The sequence below is a fragment of the Manduca sexta genome, chromosome 15 (genome assembly GCF_014839805.1).
Source record: "Manduca sexta isolate Smith_Timp_Sample1 chromosome 15, JHU_Msex_v1.0, whole genome shotgun sequence".
Classification (NCBI taxonomy): Eukaryota; Metazoa; Arthropoda; class Insecta; order Lepidoptera; family Sphingidae; genus Manduca; species Manduca sexta.
The window spans coordinates 10,547,719-10,561,030 of record NC_051129.1 but is presented as its reverse complement, the minus strand read 5'-3'; the positions used below and the strand labels follow the sequence as shown (position 1 = coordinate 10,561,030).

General features: G+C 35.8%; 2 protein-coding genes across 2 annotated transcripts; one reads left to right on the top strand and one right to left on the bottom strand.

Annotated features, from left to right (window-relative positions):
• Positions 1–904: 904 nt before the first annotated feature.
• On the bottom strand, positions 905–6,799 carry LOC115446732 (THO complex subunit 1). Its single transcript, XM_030173505.2, has 10 exons — positions 6,592–6,799; positions 5,838–6,515; positions 5,331–5,593; positions 4,835–5,007; positions 4,304–4,430; positions 3,717–3,802; positions 2,613–2,773; positions 2,252–2,338; positions 1,727–1,801; positions 905–1,267 (listed from the first exon to the last, which is right to left on the bottom strand). The coding sequence occupies exons 1-10, from the start codon at positions 6,634–6,636 to the stop codon at positions 950–952; spliced, it is 2,013 nt and encodes a 670-aa protein (XP_030029365.1). The 5' UTR covers positions 6,637–6,799; the 3' UTR covers positions 905–949.
• Positions 6,800–7,571: 772 nt separating this feature from the next.
• LOC115446724 (putative uncharacterized protein DDB_G0283431) lies at positions 7,572–13,161 on the top strand. The gene is made up of 3 exons (XM_030173497.2): positions 7,572–7,796; positions 9,917–10,202; positions 11,023–13,161. Exons 1-3 carry the CDS (start codon positions 7,777–7,779, stop codon positions 11,176–11,178), a joined length of 462 nt encoding a protein of 153 aa, XP_030029357.1. The 5' UTR covers positions 7,572–7,776; the 3' UTR covers positions 11,179–13,161.
• Positions 13,162–13,312: the final 151 nt, after the last annotated feature.

Here is a 13,312-nt window from a genome sequence, read left to right as displayed (position 1 = left end):
TTTATGCGACGAGGCGATAGCCTAGTTGGGTGTGGAATGGACTGTCGAGACGAATACCTGCAGGTTCAAGACCCCTGGGCACACATCTGACTTTTTTAAAATTATGTGTGTATTCTTTGTGAATTATCACTTGCTTTAACGGTAAACGAAAACAGCATGTGAAAACCTGCACATCTGAGAAGATCTTCCAACTACCGCGTGCAGCGACGAGCAATACGGAGATATATTGCTCGTAAGTAGCAAAAGACACATTATATGTCGGAAGTATGACATACAATTTGTATTAATTTCAATTGCAAGTAGGTAATGTATATTATCTTATTCTTCCGTTTCACGGATTGTCAGCACGTAGGAATTATAGTTGTACCTACTATGTAGGTTAGGTAGTTCAGACTTGTCGCAAAATCGTGCTACTCTATTTCAGAATCTAGTAAATCTATCCAGTCTTTCAGAATCTGGAAAAACGAGAAAAAAACATTGCGCCTCTAAGTACTTTGCATTTTACTCTGGGTTATGGTATGTCACTAATAATAAAAACTTAACACTCACAATAGAATATCAGCTTTATTACGCAGATTTAGATGTTATTTTCACAATACAAATTATGATACATTATCAGTTATTAATACCTTTTCACACGTCCCGGTACCGAGTATCCAATGATAGTATAGCCACACTAGATTTTGTATGCACGGTAAATTTTACGCGGCAGATAGGACTTGTGGATAGGTATCCTAAAAACTAGGTACCACTTTTATCAAAGAAGTTTATTTCATAAATATACCCTACTATATTACTATAAAAAAATATTCAATTAATTCCTTATTATTATTAATAACTTTCTGCATATTGTTACATATCATATTATTAGCATTGTCTCTGGACACAAAGAAAACGAAACAACTTTTCATTAAAACTTTATTTGCTTAAATCTACGTTTACACGAATGTCATTTGACATTTCTAAGCGCGTCGCAGGCGTCCGCCATCTTTAATCCCTCCATGACGTACAGAAGGTTCTCGACTGACGCATCTTCGTCGTCATCGAACCACAACTGCAACATTATTTTAGCTCTGGCTGTGTCGGTGGGATTCTCTGTCTCAAAATACTGAATTTCGTCAGACTTATACCCTAGTTTGGCGGCGAGTTTCTTCCAATCGGTGAGCTTGGCTGACACAGCGTCAAGTTGTGCTGGAGAGATCATGGTGACTCTTGAACGCGATGTTTTGTCGTAGTCTTCCTCGCCCGCATGGGTGGAGTCCGGTACCTATCAAAATCATTTGTAAAAATATATTCTGAAAATTAAGGTACCGTTTTCAACAGTGTATATAATGGACATAATAAGATTTAACGTCTCGTCTCAGGATGGCGAGCGCAATGGAATACCAAACAATACTTTGTAATTCTAGATGTTGGATGGTATTTCTACTGTTTATGGGAGGTCGTATTGTTTCCCACCAGGCGAATGGCAAACTCATCGCGTCATTCAAAGCAATAAGAAAAAAAGAGTGTTATCAACCAAGTATGTATCAAGCATATTTTCGCCACAAATGAAATATAAACGATTTAGGAAGAAATGTATGTAATAGAGTGAGTAAAGGAAATATACAAAAGGTATTCTGTTCAAGCTCATAGTACCAGATGGCGTCGCGTGCGCCGCAGCGTTCATGTTTGGTACGATTCGTACCTTAATTTATCAATTATAATTATAAAAACATAACCATACCTGTTCTATATCATTAGCGTCTCCCTCCTTAATGATATCAGTTTCTATCTCGTTTCCGTCCTCTTCAGGAGCTTCCTGAAAAATATATCTCTTTGTGATGCATCATTATGACGAGCATGTCGTCGCAATTGCTCGCAGATAGAACCAGGTTGACGTTCCCACGGATTGTCCAAAAACGCTGGCTCAACGTCACGCGTCAAGACATCAATGATCTCACTGGAGCTTGTTGAATGACCGATGAGGAATAGACTTGGATGGCGGACTTTTTTTTTATACGGAGTGGAGTGAGGTCCAGAGTATCGATTGATGAGAGCTAATTATCTCTCGCTAGTCGCCACAATAATGCCAGCCTGTTTAAACCGGACTAATCACGGAACATGAAGCAATTACCGGCCGGTTTTATAATCACAATGGCCGGTTTTATACCTGTGGTCACGGCTCAGGCGGATATAAAAACCCTAACTCCAACAATATAGTCTTACGATTTTTCGGTATTACGCTAAGTAGAAAGAAAATATATGGGACCTGTTTAATTTTCTCGTTAGTCTTGGACGCTTCCCCGTTGGTGGTGGCGGCGGCGTTGGCCGCCATGTCACGAGTCACGCGCTCCACCTGTGCAATAACATATAGACCTTGTTTAATTTTAAGGACGACAACACTTGTATTTTTTTTTATGAGGTTAGGGGGCCCTATTCCGCCTATAGGGGTTAATCCGTCTTTTTACAATTACGAGGGTTATGTTCGAAGGGCTATTTACGTAAACGGCTATTAAAGCTATCCTTCGAACACAACTCCCGAAACTGCAATAGACGGATATACCCCCGTGGACGGAAAAGGCCCCCAGACCTTAATTATTAAATAGAGTATAGTTTATGTTGGTGCGTACCATGGCGTCGAGGTAGTCGGGCAGGCGTCCGATGGGATTGTTGGTGTGCACGAAGAAGTGCGGACTCCTCCGCGCCAGCAGCCGCAGAGCTCGCCAGCCCCACCCCGCGCCGCGGCTGCCCGCGCCACCACCGCCGGCGTCGCCGCTCGTCATGTACGACTCTGGAGGAAATCGCAGCGAGTAAAACTCTACAGCGTATATTTGCTGCTAAAGGCCATGTCATATAATAAGATTAAAAAAGGTCTACAGTGGCTTAATTCATAACACTAGATTAACACTTTTTTTATACAGGCACGTTCAGGGATAATCAGCGAGCATTTCACTTTTTTAGAAGCGGCGATAGCCTACTTGGGTGTGGAACGGACTGCCAAGACGAATGTCCGCAGGTTCAAATCCCAAGGGCACACACCTCTGACTTTTCTAAAAAATCATGTGTGTATTCTTTGTGTATTTATCGTTCGCTTTAACGGTGAAGGAAAACATCGTGAGGAAACCTGCACATCTGAGAAGTTCTCTATAGGAATTTCGAAGGTGTGTGAAGTCTACCAATCCGCACTAGGCCAGCATGGTGGACTAAGGCCTAATCCCTCTCAGTAGTAGAGGAGGCCCGTGCTCAGCAGTGGGCAAGTATATAATACAGGGCTGATATTATTATTATTTCACTTTTTTACTGTCGTAAATGACGAGACTAACATGCCGCTCACCTGATGGTAAGCGATATGAACGCACATAAACAGTACCAACAGTATACAAAATTTTGAATTACGAAGTACTGCGTGGCACTTTACTGCACGCGAAACACAACGGTGCATGCTCTGCTGCCTAGCGGTAGAAATAGACATATTATGATGGTAGCTATTCAGCTAGCCCTTAAATGCGTGTGTCCTACCAGTGATGACGATAATCCGGTGGTATAAAGTCTAAACAATCTAAATGGAGAAACAAATATTTATAAACCATTTTTTATGGTATAAATATGTTTTTTGTTTTTGTTGACACCTGCATAGTAAAAAAAAATTACTAGTTATCAATATTCCTAGCTATCTAAAATATGATGAGAATATTTTTAGTTTGTTATTACATATTATTATAAACTAAGCTTACCTAAGGAAGGCATAAAGTCCCTTTCCTTGGAGCGACACGCCGTCAAATTGTCTGGGCACAGATTCCATAGCTTCGTCAAATCATTACTGAAAACATATAATACGTGGTGAATTATAAAAATTTCTAAACCTCTGAAAACAAAATTGAAAAATAGATCTTGTATTATGGCTTACTATAATATGGGCTTATTTTAAATTTGCTATATCCCAGATAATATATAGCATGGACACAATAAATTAGCATAATTATAAATACCAAATGCCAAAAAAATATATGATAATGTATGACACATTACTGTTGTGTGCTTGTTTCTTACATTTACCATTGAAAATCATTTTAACTATTTATTTTTCTACATACACATAAAAACAACAAAAAAAAAACACACACACATACAGTTAACAATATTACAATTGATATTTGAAATCTGGTTTGTTATTATAAGTCTGGGTAAACTCTTAAAGCAAACATACATACACTTACACCTTTTATCCTTAAAACGGTAATCAGAGGCATAGCTAGTAGATCCACTATTTACTTCTTCCCACATGATGTAGCAATAAAACAGGATAAAATAAATCACTTACTTGCCCATGTAAGATTTTTTCTGAATCTCATGTTCCCTTATAATATCGCCAACTGGCCGTCGTTTCCTCGACTTTTTTACTTCATCTGCAGTATCAACTTGCACTGGGGGCTTAGGCCTCTGGAATTCTAAAAAAAAATACGAAATATTTCAAAATTCATGTATACATTTTGTTAGTACTGAGGTTTTATTAGATTTACGCAAGATATTCCCAATTTCGTATACAATTCTTCAATAGAACTTCCAGATATTGAGTGAGAATTCCCTCTATTCACTTAAAATTATATTTATTAATAGCACATTTTGGTAGGCAATGATTTGGCTGTGCCTCTGGCATTGCTTTAGTCCACGGCGAATGCTGCTTACCATCAGGCAGACAGCTGGCTTGTTTGCCTACTATGGCAATAAGAAAAAAAATTGTTTTTTTAAAAGCTAGGTTTAATAAAACAAAATACTATGAAGTTGCCACTACATAATAATATATTATGTTGCTTAAATTTCTGTACTAAACAAGCGAATTTCAGATAATTACCTGGACATCCATCATTTTTCCAACTGTTCCAGTGTTCTTCTCTTTTAAGAATATCTTTTACACATTCCGCAAATCGTTTTCCATTTGGTGGAGTCTCAGTCAACAAACGGTATATGAGTGTTGTAGTCTCTTTTACCCAGTCAACTTGTTCTGATTTTAATTCTTGAGCTTCCCTAAAAATTTTAACACAGTGCTGAATTTATTTAGAGAATAATAAATCATATCTACATTCGAAGTGCACAGTGGAACACAATAACTACTTCATCAAATAATTTCTAACAAACATGTATACAAAATACACAGAAGGATACAGTTCAATTTTATTCTCTTGGCAATTGTAAAGTTAGCTGTGAGTGTAAGTCCTTGCGGGTACAATCAACACTACAATATATTCAGGTGTAATAATAATTTTCATATCTAAAACCAGTTAAAAACTTTTTATGTGAGTTGTGTTTACATTACTACTCATCCATTAAACATATAAGTAGGCACGCACATTTTAAACTTAACTGTGGACGTTAAATATTGGAACAGTATCAGAAACTGTATGAGCACACATCTTCTGAAGTTTGAGTCCGACAGTTGCAATTCCAGAAGTTTCTGATTGGTGAGGAACTTGGCAAAATAGTGTTGTTCCTTTCCAGAGCCTTGCATCTCCACATCAGAGGTGACGGCTTTCACACGGTTCAGTTTCGACTTCTGCAGCTCCACAGCTTCCAACTTGTACGATGAGAATGCTGACAGTACACTGCCGGAGTGCTACAATACAATCCGTAATAAAGTTTTTTTTTCTTTATAAAAAAGATAAAAGTTGGAACAACTACTCTAATTTTGTTATTACTAAATATAATCATTTTTGTTCATTTATATCAGTTAAAGGATGTAGAGTATGTTGTTGAGTAATGCTATATTGAATTATTTTTATCTTTATGAGAAAGCAGCCAAATTAACTACTGAACCATACATTTTAGTTGATACCCAATGCAATGTTTAAAAAACTTACCGCAACAAAAGTCTTCCATTGCAGTTTATTGTAACAAGAATTTGGATTACGGAAGAAATCTTGAAGACTCCAAAACCTGCAGTACAGGTTATAATCAATGGTCAGCTTGTTCTTATCATTATCAATGACTATCTCTTCCTCCAAAACATCTTTTAGTGTACTCGTATTATCTCCACCAAACTCCGTAATATTCTCAAGGTTGAACTCTGATACAATGTTAAGTCCAGACCGTTCAGAAAATGGGAAAAATTTTGCCAAGAATAACAGAATACGACCACAAAATACAGTGTTTTGTGATCGAGATAGTCTCCGTAATAGATCATTACACATTCTGAGCAGATTGTTCTTGCACGCCACGAAAAACAATTCCTCTTTCCAAATGTTTACTCCATTCTCAACATAACTGAACATTTTCTCGCATTTGTTAAGTGTTAAAGCGTCGAAAATATCCCCAAGTAAAACTACAGGCATTGTAGGAGTTACCATTTGCCTTCTACAGGACTCTATGCAAAATGTTACGAATTTTTCCAGAGTGTTTGAATCTTCTATAAGCAGATCCAAAAGTTTATCTCGGAACGCCTGATCCATTGCTGCCTTTCTGTCGGTCTCATTTATATTTTTAGAAAAAGAATCAATCAAGTCAATGTTATTAGTTGTAAAAGCTTTAGTGAGCACATCCTGAAAACACAAAAAAATTAAAAATATATTGTACGTGTACTTGTTTATTATAGATAAGGTTAGAATTCATATTTACTTTATATTTAGCCCGTAGGTCTTCGAAACCCAATTTGTCGGTCATTCTTGTAGTTTTAGGAGGCAGTTTTTATTTATTTACGCATTTCTTTAATTCAATATAAACTTATTTCACAGTAATTAAAGTAAAAACCGACAAAAAACAAAAAGACGCTAGCAAATTCGGACCACAGCTACATGTAAAAAAAATTGCATTAGTTTGACATTTTTATAAGCTAGTGATGGCTAACTCCAAGGAATATTAGTTATTAGTAATCGATTACTAAAATTGTTTTATAATATGAAATGTAATTCAGGGTCATATTTTTTTTAGATATCCCTCAAAGTGATGAACTATATAGAATTATGACGTTTATTATTCTAATAAAAAATATTTAACTAACAATTTTAATAACGTCCACTCATCGGCTGATGGTCGCAATGCAAGATTTTTATTTACAACTGGAATCGCCGCCCCGCGCTGCGCCGCCGCCCGTCATCGCAACGCAAAAATCCGCCTCGTAGTCTAGGGTGTAGTGCATAATAGTGCGTCTACTAGAAAAGCATTACAGCGTTGCGGATCAACGTAGCGAGTCAATTCCCAGTGGGCTGCTTGCTTCGGCTCGTCATATCATAATGAATGCTAAGCTTATAAATACTCTGAGCAGTAAATAAAATGTATTGATTTCTTATTTTTTTATTTATTTAATATCTAGGTAATATTAATAGTTTAGACCTGAGTTTTTTCTAAGTGAATATTTAAAAAAAAAAAAACCTACATGTTATATTTCGAAATATCTGCTAATTTATATTATTGATTTTTCTTCTTAGCCAAATCATTACTTAAACAGACTTCGTAAACGCCTATAGTTCACTCTGCACTTTCCCGCGTTATTGGATCTAATGATTTTGCGCAATCAACAAATTCACTCGGGATTGGTTAAAACTATGAACGAACGGATGACGACCAATCACAACGCGAGTTCATTGTACGGAAGTGCAGCTGATAGCAATTATTTTTGACAGATGTGTGTCGTGTCGTGTGGCGTCCCGTCTATTTATCTTTAGAAATTTATTATTATTTACATATTTTTTACTCGATCCTCTATTTAGAAATGTATTAGAGTATAAGTTTAGCTTAGTTTAGCGATACTTAGTGTTTATCAGTAGTTTTAGCGTGTAATTCAAGACATCTTTGTTTGGAAACATGGATCGTAACAATATGAGGTGAGAATCTCCTTTCGCTTGCATCTAAGCTTACTTTCACGTTTACAAAACGTCGATATTTTGTTGTTAACAAAGGAAGGCCCGACGTATGCGCGTGCTCTTACTTTCTTTGGCGGAGGATGTTATGTATAAGTACATAGATACAGCTTTCGTAAATGTTGTTTTGCCGTTCATGTGACTAAAACGAGCGTTTAGATTTGCCTCGCACGTCGGCCGCTCGTGTTAATACTTAGCAGCTGGTTTGTTCACAGTAAACACAAAGACCGTGCTATTATACAGAGTTGTGTGCGTGATATTTATATTATTATCTGCCACGCGCACACTGTTATCACAAGTTTATAAACTATTACACAAAGTAGCTGTTGATAGTCATATACTTGTATAAAAATATGCTCGTTTATCAATAAACATTGCCTGGTTGGCATATTTTGTAGGAAATTATTAATATTTATAGATTATAAGGATGCATTTTGTCAGCTTGATTAGGCACTTGTAAGTGTGGTTATTAAAATCAGAGTCCACTGTTATCTACAAACCTTGATTGTTTGATAGCGGGTGGATGGTTGTTTTTATTGTTATAAATATTACCTTGAAAATTTTACATTTACATTCCTTTACCTATGCTTAAACTATATTAGCATATTTATATACTTTAGGAAAGGGAAAATAAAACCCTCACTATTATGTTATAACATTTTGCTATATTGAAATTAAAAAAAAAAAAATAACATGTTCTTTAATTCCTACAAACTTTCACATTTATAATATTAGTAAGGTAAGAAACATGATAAGATTATGCAAAAAGGAAGCTCAAGTAACTTCTGTTTCTTTGGCAATCTGCAACCTTTTCCTGTAAGGCTTATACAACAATTATGATTCCCTCATAATTTTGAGAGGTTACAAGTGGTGATAACTGAATAATGTGGCTCACCTGTTTAGTTACCAGGTTATGCCATAAACACATTTGCAGCATTCACTTTTTTTTCCGTAACAATTGATAAAGTCATGACTGTTGCAAGATTGGTATCCATTAGGTATAATCCATTTTGATGTATTAGCAACAGCTACATACACGATCACAATCGGTCTGATTCAGGAGTGAAGTTTATTGTAGCATAATAGTTATACTTCTATTAAACCCTTTTAAGATATGACTTATACCCTTGACGAAAACCCCACACATATTGCAATTTATGAAATGAATTACTAAAACAGTATTATATGTATACATACATATTATTGTAACATTGCAGAGTTAATATTCTCTGTGATAATAAAAGTAAATTATCTCTCCTATAACTACTATCATCCAACTACTGTCAAATACTGTAGGTAAAGTTGAATAAACTTTACATTTTCAATATGTTAATTTAATTTAATGTGGTGTGAGATACTAAATTTACATTTGTTAACACCTATGTACATAAATGACTAAATGTTTATTGTAGTTTGAATTGCCTTCATGTCACTAAAACTAAAAATAAGGGTGTATTATATAGTATATAGCTGTGGAAGTTTTTGCTTTATTCCATAAATGGGTTTATGTAAAACAACAGTTCCAAATATTCCTGTAGAATAAAGAGAAATACAATGAGAGAAACCAAACTTCAAGTGTTATGTTTTCTATTAGCTTTTGCTCAAAAAAGTTATTCTGAAATAAAAAACTCAGCACTAATATATCTTCATATTATTTTGGTTTAATTGTTCTTAAGATTAGCGCATTCAAACAAACAAATTCTTCAGCTTTATTCTAATTTCATCATATGATATACCTACAATCTAATATATCTAATATATTTATTAATATTATTACATAAATCCATTCAAAATATACTTTGCCAACAGAATGTTGTGACAATATCAGGGATACAATTGTTATAAAAATGAAAAAATCTGTGATTCCCCTTGTATTATGGATGTTTATAGATGGTAGATTTACTTAGGGTTGTGGATTCTACACCTTTTGCACCTGATCCTTAAAATAAAGACATACCTACTTACTGATGACTGATTTTTGGTTTAATCTCAGAATCGTTCAGAACATACCCATTGTGATTGTTCATGAATGTTGTCTGTAAATAAATAACATAAATTTAAAAAAAACACATGTTGTTCTCCAGATCAAGTTATGTGAACAGCGGTCCGCGCTCTTTACCACACATGAGCGGCAAGCGGCATAACGGCAACGGTCACAACGGCAACCACAGCAACCACGGGAACCACGGTGGCAATCATGGCGGCAACCACGGCGGAAACCACAGCGGGCACAATGGCGCCAGACTGAGTCCGCCGGCACAGGGAGCGCCCAACAACCAACACCAACACAATAATAACAACAACAATAACAACACCCAGAACGGACAGCACGACGACATCATCAATTATATTTATGACTCCTGGAATAAGGTATGGTCTATGTCATTTATTTTTAATTAATGACTAAATCATTGTTTGTTTTATAAATGTGCCTTAATTGTTCAATCATAAAAGTCACATTTATGTAACATATTACATGTAACTTTATTTATTATTTAACGCCAAACAACGAAATGATTAATTATGTTGACAGTAATGTATACAGAAAGTTTGAAGGTTATCAAGATTATCTAATAGATAAAATGAATGCGATGAAGGCAGTAGATATATTTGAGATTAAAAGTCGTATGAAATTCAACGAATACTGCTAATTATAAATTTTCCGGGGCAATATTAACATTGCACCAGATAGTAAATACAGTGCAGTCCTAACAAAACGACCTTGAAGAGAAGTTGTATTCCAAAATTCGCTTATAGGTACCTACCTAAAAGAAAACAGTTACGATCTTTTAGTAGGAGTATGGATAGAGGATCCTAGCCTGGTGACAAGTCTCATTTGAAATATATAAAAAAAGACAAACACACCTCGCTTATAAAACAGAGATGTGTGTTGTAAAAATACAAATACACACTTTCTCTCTCTATTTACTCTATAAATACACTCCTCTTACAGCTTCAGGGATGACCCTGAAGTTGTAGGAGGTGAAATCGGGGCACCCTCTTTTCGCCATTCGTGTTCTTGCCTATGATGTAATAGAGGGTTAGCCTATCGCTATATCGGGCACAAATTCCGGGCATTGTTCGACCCCGACGTTTGAACCTGGGACCTCGCCGTGTCATATCGCGCACTTAATACAACGCCACCGAGGCAGTTGAAATGTAGTGTTAATATACTTGAGTATGATTGCAGGTGACACGCGAGCTGGAGCGCGGCAGCGACGACGCGAAGTACTACCAGGAAGTGGTCGCGCCGCGCCACCTCGCCAACTTCAGACCGTTCAACCTGGACGAGTGGTGGGGCCGCCGCCTCATCCAAACCATAAACCGCAACAAGCACCGCTCTTAGAACTCTCACTGCGTCTCAATATATTCTGGTCGCTTGCAAACTACTCACTGAAGGTACGGCTTCACACAACGTTTATAAACAAATTATTATTAGACATTGTTATATCTGATTACTAGCATGATAGTCACGTTTGTAGCTCAAATAATATAAGACAATAGAACATGTTTCAATGATTTACTATACTAGCTGTAATACAACGGTATAAATTGTTTTGTCACGAAATAAATTTTAACACAAATTTTAGTCTTTACAAGTTATTAATTTACACGTATATTAATCTGTATAGTATAGGTATTTACATTTTAAACAAACAATGAAATATTCAAATGAAGGCTATTTACATGTAGCGTTGGTATAATTTCGCTTGTACTCGAATAGAGCATTTACGTGGCCGATTTTGATGTTTACGATAGCTGGTAGTACATGGCGGCGCTTCGACGTTTCGTGGTTATCTCAGACTGCTAAAGTAGTGCCAAAGATTTGTCAGCGAGGCTATAAAAAGTGGAGGCAAATGTATGCATTTGTCCCACGCACTCGTTCATCTTAGAAACAGCCCTAATAGTGGTATATGTCCTTATCGATATGTTGATTAATAAAATTACATTATGCTTTGTGTAAAATAGATAAAAAATATACATCTTATACTTGGATATCGGAAATGCTTGTATTGTGGCCTTAGTGCTCGACCTTAGTCCAGGTTACTTGAATTACTGATACTTTATAGTGCACCTTTAAGCCCAGGCTTTATAGCCCCGCTGGCTTTTAAGGCACTACAAATAATATTATAGAGGAAAACAATAATACTGAAGACTATATATTTATTTTATCAAACTCTTAAAATGTGGCATAAGAAACATGACACGATTATCCGTGTCGTTGAACTGTGATTGGTCGAGTGACTAGTATTCGAGTCACGTGTCGGTTTCTCGACCAATGACAAGCAAGCGATACGGACGTTCGTGTCGTGGTTCGTGCTACATTGCAGCGAAGTTGACCTGCCGTGCGCCGCTATCTGTTAAATCATTTTCCAAGTGCACTTCGAATAGATACCGCTATACCTTCAGTGATTATTTTCTTTTGTTACCATTTTGATGTTTCATTAAATATTTGACAACATTTTTTTTCTCATATAATGAGTGATATTGTTAGTTAGTGACAGTTTTCAAATTGTTTCTCATATATCTACACAAATACAGCGGGACTTAGATGTCACCCGGTAAAACGGTAAAAGTTTAATTTTACTGACATCGGTTTCCCTTCGTTATGTGAACTTGTACTTAAGATGCGCTATCAGAAAATCTTGTTATCTAAGAGTACTTTTGACTCTGTTGTATTAACTATGTTCTGTTTTATCATGTGATTTATGGAAATAATAGTAATAAATACGTCAATTGTGAGAACAATAGTGAAATTATTAATTGAGATTGTTACAAAGAATGAAGTGTACGCCTTAATGTATAATTTGTAAAGTATGTGTTGTGAAGATTATAAACACGTTAGAGGTGCGGACCCGCCACGCGGCCGGCTCCAACCGTTCCACAGAGCAATAACTATAGTTGACATGAGGTAGGGAACCGTTATTTTGAAATATGATGTTTTCAAATATGTACGAGTTCATTAGGGAATGTAAATAAGTTAGTGTGAATTTAATATTTTTATTTGTAATTATAAGAGTACTTAGTGTGATTGACGAATTAGGATCGGCTAGAAATGTTTTAATCATGACTTGTTAATAATGCTTGTAGGTGGCGCCCTCTGCCCGAGAATAGGAACTGTTGGTAAATTTATGTAAAACCAAATTAAACAGCGCGTGTTGTATATGAACATTCGCTGATTCATGTAAAGTTACATTCCAATATAACATTATGCCTGTACTTAGCGATTGAAACTATTGTAAATACGTTTTAAGCGATACAGTGCTGCCAGATAATGGATTTGAATAATAACATTTTTACAATAAAGGCATTTTCCTTTAAACCTTTATTTGATCATTATTTGCAACATATTTTTCCTCTAATGGTGTTATGATTTTATCGTTTATTCAAATGATAATATATCGACACTAGTTTCCTCTTTATAACAATTGTATAAAAATTTATTCTTACTTTTAAAAATATCTTTGTTACATATGTCG

Coding starts and splice junctions, on each gene's coding strand:
- LOC115446732 (XM_030173505.2), bottom strand. CDS start 6,636: ATGACCGACAAATTGGGTTTCGAAGACCTACGGGCTAAATATAAA. Junction 6,516..6,591: donor ACCTACGGGCTAAATATAAA/GTAAATATGAAT, acceptor TTGTGTTTTCAG/GATGTGCTCACTAAAGCTTT. Junction 1,268..1,726: donor ACGCTAATGATATAGAACAG/GTATGGTTATGT, acceptor TGATTTTGATAG/GTACCGGACTCCACCCATGC.
- LOC115446724 (XM_030173497.2), top strand. CDS start 7,777: ATGGATCGTAACAATATGAG. Junction 7,797..9,916: donor ATGGATCGTAACAATATGAG/GTGAGAATCTCC, acceptor GTTGTTCTCCAG/ATCAAGTTATGTGAACAGCG. Junction 10,203..11,022: donor TTTATGACTCCTGGAATAAG/GTATGGTCTATG, acceptor GTATGATTGCAG/GTGACACGCGAGCTGGAGCG.